This window comes from Mastomys coucha, unplaced genomic scaffold (genome assembly GCF_008632895.1).
Source record: "Mastomys coucha isolate ucsf_1 unplaced genomic scaffold, UCSF_Mcou_1 pScaffold21, whole genome shotgun sequence".
Classification (NCBI taxonomy): domain Eukaryota; kingdom Metazoa; phylum Chordata; class Mammalia; order Rodentia; family Muridae; genus Mastomys; species Mastomys coucha.
The window spans coordinates 3892627-3901488 of NW_022196904.1; the positions used below are offsets into that span (position 1 = coordinate 3892627).

The 8862-nt window shown below is 42.5% G+C and overlaps 1 protein-coding gene across 4 annotated transcripts in view; it reads left to right on the top strand.

The window, feature by feature from the left end:
* Positions 1–5604, top strand: part of LOC116101624 (zinc finger protein 883-like) — an 11900-nt gene extending 6296 nt beyond the window's left edge. For 3 of the 4 annotated variants that reach the window (XM_031385323.1, XM_031385324.1, XM_031385326.1), the window contains one exon: positions 2809–5604. In XM_031385323.1, coding sequence (XP_031241183.1) covers positions 2809–4595 — 1787 coding nt within the window. In that variant the 3' untranslated portion in view covers positions 4596–5604. Of the gene's footprint in view, positions 1–2791 lie in introns of all 4 variants that reach the window. The other variant, XM_031385325.1, reaches the window with a different exon arrangement.
* The last annotated feature ends 3258 nt before the right edge of the window (positions 5605–8862 follow it).

Genomic DNA, 8862 nt, shown 5'->3' on the forward strand with positions numbered 1-8862 from the left:
TGGGCATGTGGACTTATTTCTTTGCTGTGTATCTGATGTGAGATTCTATTCTGCCTTAGAATGGGCCAGGAGAGTATCTATGTGATTTACTTTACTAGGCCAGGCAAAACTAGTGCATGAGCTGCTTGGTCCTAGGCCAGGCAGAGCCAACATGAGGAGAGCCTTGTTCTGGAGCTAAGCCAGTGGAGGTGAATCTTCTTTTAAAGTATACATTTATATATGTGCATGCATGCATGTGTGTACACATATAATCATAGTATTTTTACTACCATTTTTTTCTTTTTAATATTCTCCTTTCCTATGTATCTCTGTTTGCATTTCTGTTTGTTAAATTTGAGCTTTTTAACTTCCTGAACCTTTGGTTTCTTTAGTTTGCATTTTTTGTGTGTGCACGTCAGATAAGTGTGGGAGGTAGGGAAGGGCTGGAGCCTGCACCTTTGGGGTTGACACTTGCTTGGTGAATTCTTGTGGTAGGAATAGTCTGTTATAAAATGGTGAGCTCTCTTTCTAGGGTGTTCTGCTTACCCATATTGTTCTTGGACTCTACATCTGGGAGAACAGTGATAACTTAAGTTTTATTTTCTTTATTCTTTGTTTTGTGACTAACTTAGTAGGCATGTCAACTGGGGGTCTATTACCCACTTTAACACCATCTATAAAACTAGAGAATGTATTATGAAGTCAGTGGTGAATGCCACTGGGGCTCAGTATCCAACCTTCAGTGTTCCATGTTACCCTCCACTGCCTGCCTATTCATTGTCAACCTCGGTCATTCCTCACTCTGTTTCTTCTGGAGCTTTCTTCTCCTATCAGCTAGCCAGTAACCCTGTGGATTCCTGCAGCTACACCATCCTACTCTTACTATATGGTCCTCAGGACCAAACAGGTCCAGAGACACGCAAGTTGACATGAATCCACCCCTTAGGTCCAAAGATACATTAAGAATACATAACACTCACCATACACTATGACCTGTTGCAGTTTTAAGTTGAATTGGTGCAGAAACAAGTACCTCCCAAAGACAGCCATGCCTGAGTTCAAAAGGGCAGTCAGGCAGCACTGTAGATCAGTACTCCAGGCAATGACTATGGAGTAATCCAGGGAACAGCTTCTGCTCCACCATTTGAGTGACTCTGCTTGCTGTTCCACTTTCCTTAATATGTATTTCGGGAAATATTAAAAAATGAATCCACCCTGAAAACTCTCTTTCCCACCTAGTGCTGGTACCGTCTGGCCACAACACTATGTCCCAGCGGGCTCTTGCTATTTTCTTCCAGCTAGCAGCAACATCTCGCTCACATGCAAGGCTTTACATCCCCAACAGTCATTCATCTAGTACTGGATACCACCTAGTACCCGGTAAAGCATGAGACTCTTAAGGCTTAATTATCTAGTCAGGTTTATATAATAATAAGATCACAATTACAAGATGCCAATATAATAATTTCAGTGCCAAATGATAAAGACGGTGTTTTGACCCAATTAAACTATTTTGTAAAAATCTTAGCTTGGTTGTTATAACCACATGGGGTCTGAATCGTCATTTTCCTCTGCCTCCATGGTGAAGAACCTCTGTCATCTTCCTGCTCTCCCTTTTTCCTCCTCCACTTCTAGCTCCACCTCTCTCTCTATTCCTGTCTAATCACAGGCCTGTCACTGCCCTAATGTGATTGGACAGAGAAAATGCTGCAAATATGCACCATGGGTTTTAATTTCTAGAGATGACTGAATGGCAGCACGGAGAGGTGAATGCTATTGAAAATAGGGCTTATTTCTGAAATTTATGAGAGGAGGATATTTATGCATCATTCAGGGTGGCATGAGTAAACAGCAGGTGCTGAGGATGAGGGTGCAAGAAAGATATTCATTAGAGAATGAAAGCATGTACATGAGTGCAGGTCCCTCCGTGGACCAGAAGAGAGAATTGCATCTCAAAGAGCCAGATGCCTGTGGATGCTGGGAACCAAACTTGGCTCTTCTAGAAGAGGAGTGCTCACTCTTAACCACTGGGACATCTCTCCATTCTCAGAATATGGCCTTCTCATCTAGAATATGACCAAGATAGATAAGGCAGAGGAGTCTATTCTTGGAAACATGGTTTGTAGTGTGGCATCTGAACAATTTTAACAGCAACTAAACTGCATGTTCTCAGTTCTCATGTTCTGCATGTTAAGAGTTAGCCTCCCTTCCCATGCTATGAAGGAATAAAAAGCTTAGGAGGGAGGCAGAGTGGGGAGAAAGGAAGGCACGAAGGAAGGAAGGAAGGAAGGAAGGAAGGAAGGAAGGAAGGAGGGAAGGAAGGAGGGAAAGAAGGAAGGAAGGAGGGAAAGAAGGAAGGAAGGAGGGAAAGAAGGAAGGAAGGAGAAAGGGAGGGAGGGAGGGAGGAAAAGAAAGGAAGGAAAAAAGAAGGGAGGAAGGAGGGAAGGAAGGAAATGAAACCTACCTGTAGATAGTTGGATACAAGCAAATGGCTGGACACAAGCTGGTCTCTCAGACAGAAATTTGCCAGACAAGTAGATTTGCTCTGAAAGATTCAGTTGGTTTATGTCATTTTTTTTTCCTCTACAGTTGACACAACTTATGTCTTTTGCAATAAAAGCAGCTAAAATCTTAGGCAATTTCTCTTGCATCCTACAAATCATAAAATGACCCAAAAATAAAACTAAGCATATCATATTAAAACAAAAGCAACAACAACAAAAAACTAGCCTCTGCTCAAGGTGTTCAAAAAGGGAAATGAAGTTAGAACATAATTGGTAATTCCAACCATGGTTGATGTGCTTTTCACTAGGTTCTCTGTCCTTTCAGTTTACTGGTGTGAAGCAGAGGCTGAAGAAAAAGCCTGTGCCCAGAGAATTTCACAGATGGAAGCACCACCGATCAGGACGCCAGAGGAAGGTCTGCCCACTCAGAAGTCTCATCCCTTTGACGTCTGTATCTCCGTCCTTAACAGTATCTCACATCTGAATGACCTACCTGGGCAGAAGCCGTATTTGACTGAGGTGTGTACAAACGTCCTGGACCCGAAGCATCTCAGAGCCAAGAATTGGTTAAAGAGGGATGTAGACTCCCTTGTGAAGAGCTGTATATTCCACGCAGCAGGGAATCCTTCCATCTGTAGTAAGATTGGAGAGAAATTCCCAGCTATATGGAATCTTCTCCAATTCAAGACCATTCCCAAAGGTGAGAAACAAAATAAAATTAAGCGTGGAAAGGCTTTTCACAGCGGTAAAAAATCTAAGTCAGATAAATATAAGAAATCTCCCAGCCCCCAACACAGGCTTCATGAATCCCCAAGAGTTTGCAGTGAAAAGGGGAATTTTGAATCTAACAGTTGTGAACAAGGCTTCAACAAGTACTTGATTGCACCATCCCAGACAGACCAGACTGAAAACCGACCATATGAGTGTCATGACTGTGGAAAATGGTTTGGCCAGAAGGCCACACTTAGAATACACCAGAGACGCCATACTGGAGAAAAACCGTATAAGTGTGGTGAATGCGGAAAGTCTTTTTGTCAAAGCTCTAACCTAAGTGAACACTGCAGAGTTCATAGCGGAGAAAGACCTTTTGAGTGTCTGGAATGTGGGAAAGCCTTCGGGTGTCATTCTAGTCTTCTGCGGCACCAGAGGACACACACAGGCGAATGGCCGTATGAGTGTGGTGACTGCGGGAGGCTATTTCGGCAGATCGTCAGCCTGATGACACACCAGAGGACTCACACTACAGAGAAACCTTATGAATGTGGACAGTGTGAAAAGTCTTTTAGTCACAAAGCCACTCTTACTGTACATCAGAGAGTTCACACTGGAGAGAAGCCCTATCACTGTGAGGCGTGTGGGAAGTCCTTCAGCCAAAGCGCCAACCTTATTAAACACTCCAAAATTCATACTGGAGAAAAGCCTTATGAGTGTGGGGAATGTGGTCTATGCTTTCGCCAGAGAGCTACCCTCATGAAACACCAGAGAACCCACACTTCAGAAAGGCCTTATGAATGTAGAGAATGTGGTAAGTTCTTTAAACAATACTTCTACCTCATTGAACACAGTAGGATTCATACCACAACAGAATTTTATGAGTGTGAACAGTGTGGGAAATCTTATACCCAAAACGCCACTCTCATCAGACACCAGCGAGTCCACACAGGAGAGAGTCCTTATAAATGTGAGGAGTGTGGAAAAGCCTTTGAATACAAATCCAGACTTAATCGGCATCAAAGAACTCACACTGGTGAAAGGCCTTATGAATGTGCCAAATGTGGGAAATTCTTCAGGGAAAGCTACAATCTAGTTGAACACCAGAAAATTCATACGAAAGCAAAGCCTTACAATTGTGATCAGTGTGGGAAGTGTTTTAGCCGGAGAGCTGACTTGGTTAAACACCAGAGAGTTCACACTGGCGAAAGGCCTTATACATGTGGTGAATGTGGGAAGACCTTCAGCCGAACTACCAACCTTGTTCAACACAGAAGAATTCACACTGGAGAACGGCCATACGAGTGTGACCAGTGTGGGAAATCTTTTAGCCAGGTGTCCACCCTTACTCGGCATCAGCTACTTCACACTGGAGAAAAACCTTATAAATGTAGCAAATGAAGGAAAGCCTAGACAACCCTCTAGCATCTTCTGACACCAAAAGACAGATCATCCCGGCTCCTGGAAGCCAACTCTTGAAAGCACCCTCAGACTTCCAAGGATGTTGCATTGTTGTTCACTGTAACCAACTAGAGAGTCTCGTAGAGTTCTAGGCCGTCTAACTTGTACCAGAGCTAGCCTGCACGTTCTAGACAGTTTTGTTTCCATTGCCAGAATTAAATAGCTGTCATAATGTCTCCTAGAAACCGCCACTCCTCTAGCACCTTGCACTGAGTGCATAACGCCTCCTCCCCTCCCCCCCAATATTCCCATACTTTTCCCTTCTCTAATGGAAGCCTCCTGTGCCTTGCGAATGACCTTGATCCCTTTTCTCACTGAGTATGTCTGAGTCTGTTTTGCCTAAATGAACCTGGTCTGGGGTTAGCTGGAGGCTCCAGCAAGGAATGTCTTCTCAAGTCTTTGTCTCACATGATTCATGTGGCTGTTTACATGCTCCAGATCACTAGCCAGGAACTTCCTGCCGTGTTAATATGCATTAATAATTATAATTAATAATATGCATTAATAGACCTTATGTTTTTTTTTTTCCCATGTATTTTTAATCAAGAGTTTCTGTTCATAGCCTTGGTTGGGCAAAATACGACCGCAGAAGGCCCAGTTGTTGTTTTGTTTGTTTTACTATTTTATTTATTTACATTCTAGCCATTGCCCCCTCTTCCACCCTCCCACAGTTCCTCAGCCCACTTCTCTTCCCCCTTGCCTCCAAGAGGGTGTTTCCCACCCCTTACTCCCCACCAAACCTCCCCCTTCCCTGGGGTCTCAAGTCTCTTGATTAGGCACATCTCCTACTGGGGCCAGACCAGGCAGTCTTCTGCTATATATGTGCCAGGGGCCCCAGACCACCCCATGCATGCTGCCTAGTTGGTAGTTGGTAGGCCCTGTTTATATAGGGGACTGGAACAATTTTTTTTAAATATATATTTATTTTATGTATATGTGTGCTCTGTCTTCATGTACACCACAAGAAGAAATTAGACTCCATTACAGATGGTTCTGAGCCATCATGTGGTTGCTAGGAATTGAACTCAGGACTTCTGGAAAAGCAGCCAGTGCTCTTCATTGCTGAGCCATCTCTCCTTCCCTGGAACAGTTCTTTGAGGCTACATCATTCATGTCTCAGTGTAGGTACTGTCATGGGAAGGAGAAGCTCTCATTTATGCTGCTTTCCAAGACCTTTAGCTGAGCAAAACAGGGTGTTGAGTCCTAGCTTTGTGCCTCAATGGCTGCTTTTTGTTTGTGGTTGAGAGGGAGGTGTTTTGTTTTTATTTAGATTACAGATTACCCTGAAGGTGAGGTCAGTCGTTAGAACTGCAACATTCAGTGCTCTTAGAATAGCTTGAACTTATCCCTTTATTCCCACGTGGTCTGACCTGATGTCCAAGATTATTGAAGAAGACCATTCACTGAGTTTCACAGAACCAAGTCCGTAATTCCAAATGTCACTTGTAAAATTAGGGGAACCAAATAGGAACAATAACTGATACGTTAATACAGGCTTTGATAGTTGAGAGGTGGGGTTTTATATGAGAACATTACCTGTGGATTACTCTAGAGACTTAGAACTGTTGCATTCTGGAAAATAATTGCCTATATCTTATGTCCTGAAATCTTAACTGAGTCTGAATTCAGAGTGTGACTTATAGCCAGATTCACAGTGAGAAACATCAGCAAAAAGCAGATCAGGAAGATTCAAAAGTATGCAGTTTTGCCAGTAACGGAATGTGTTGGAGTTACAAACAAAAAAGCCATAGTTACTAATGGAGACTACACTGTTAAAAGAAACTAAGGACTTTGTACTAGGGGCATAGAAAAAAAAAAAAAACCTTTATGGGCACTAGCTGCTCTTCCAGAGATCCTGAGTTTGATTCCCAGCAACCACATGGTGGCTTACAATCAATTATAAAGGGATCTGATACCGTCTTCTGTATGTTGGTATATGTGCAGACAGAGTACTCTTACATTTAAAAAATAATCATACATGTTTGTTTAAAAAACTTGTGGAAATTCTTTCCTGGGTCCAGTTACCCCTCTGTAGGCCACTTCAGCAGTGGATCAGTGAGCCTGTGTTTCTGCTTGAGCTGGCAGTGTTTGTAGCACTAATGTGGTGTCCTTTTACAGGCAAGCAGAATGTAAGTTACAGACAAGTGTCTGTAGTGGCTTCCACCAATTCCAGGCATAGCCTGAGGCGCTAAGTTGTATGTGACAAGGCCTTAGGAGTAGGCATCCTCAAGCCTGTTGGATCTCTAGTGATAGTGCATGTGATCCTGATCCCAGAAGTGGAGCTACAGAATTAATTTTTTTCCATGTTGTTTGTTTGTTGCTCTCCTTGGTTTCCATTCCTCCCTTCTGTGGTCCAATTCTTCCCTTTTGAAGTAGGTATGTTTAGTCTGTGCCACTGTTATTTTGGATTTATAAAACACCCATTTTGGTTTTACTTAGCTCAGTTTAGAGTTTAACCTTTGGTCACATAAGAAACGAGGCTCTCTGAACAGTATTGAAACTGTTAAGACGCTTGACTGTTGAAGTTGGGCGAAATGAATTTTTTTTTTTTTGCATTATAAGACAGCTGTGAGCCTTTGGCAGCCAGGAATGCAATTTTATGTTTTTAATCTGAATTGCTTCTCACGTTTTAAAAACCTTGCTACATTGGTAAGTGGTGGAATCTTTGGAGTTGCAGCACAAGTAAGTAGGAGCTGGTGTTATATCCAACCCCTAGTTCAGCAATTCTCAACCTCTTTGGGATCTTATGTGACCCCTTTGGGAGTCACATAATTTACAATGCAATTCAGAACAGTAGCAAAATTATTCCTAGGAATTCGCAACGAAATAGTTTTATGGTTGGAGGTCACCATAACATGAGGTACATATTAAAGGGTCACAGCATTAGAAAGGTTGAGAACCAAGCCCCCAGTTGGTATTAAGAGCATGCCCGTCTGCTTCCTACCATGTTGTGAGCAGCCTTTGTCATGTGTTCCCGTTTGTTGCCTTGAGCTAGGCCGCACCCCACCCTACCCCCATATCCTCCAGTTTGACTGACAGAAACCCTTTGAGACTGAAACCCTTTGAAAATGAACCAATGTAAATCATTCCTTTGGTTATGCAAAATTAACACACTGATGTATAGCAGGTGTGCATTTGTGTGTACATGTTTTTATGGCATATGCATTGAACAGGTTATAAATCCTTAAAACCATCATGATTTCAATAATGTTTCTATCCAGAATTCATTCTCTTGTATAATGTTTTCCATGGGGTTTTAGGTATCTCATGATTTGCTTACTTTCAAAATGGTTTAATTTGTAGCTTTTAGGATTTTATTTGAAAGGAATCAGAAACTGTTTACCCGTTTTCTAATTATTTCCACATTGGATAATTGGCTCATTACTATTGCCTATATGAAATGTTATTATTTATAACATTAAGCAGAATTCTGTGGACAAGTCTCTGGTCATCTGTTAATGGCCAAGTGGCTGATTGGTAACTGAAAACTATTAATAAAGTACAAAGAACATAGGTGTACAGTTCTCTTTTGGAAAATGTATTTTATATTTACTAGTGATTTCAGATAAGGTAACTTACATTTAAAAAACTTCAAGATGGGTTTAAATTAGTTGAGCCCATTGTGATTCACATTATGAAACCCTCTGAAACAACCTGGCTGTGATGCCTTTAATCCCAGTGCTCAGGAGGCAGAGGTAGGCAGTTCTCTGTGAGTTCAAGGCCGACCTAATCTGCAGATGGAGTTCCAGGACAGCCAGAGCTACCCTGTCTTGAAAAAGAAAAATCAATCAATCAATCAAACAAACAAACAAAAAACCTGAAGAAACACTCTAAAATGTGCTGGCAATCAGGTTACAACGTCTGTAACCAGGGTTGATTTGGTTAATGTGGCTGGCCAGACAGGTGTTCTCTTCCCTCACTGTTCCATACTTCTCCTGAAGCTGCGAGCTTGGGCCAAGAGGAAAACATTCCCTAGTAGAGAAAGACCAGTATTTGATCAAGAGTATGTGAGTAGCTGCTCTCTCCTGCTAGGACCTCCAAACAAGCACTTGAGAAAATCTTAAGAGGCTGAAGAGATCTCAGCAGTTAAGAGCTCTTCTAGTGTACCCAAGTTCAGTCCCTAGCACCTCGGTCAGAGTGCTAATGCCTGACCTTGGCCCCAGCTCTGGGGCACCTGACACCCTCTTCTGGCCTCCGTGGGTACACA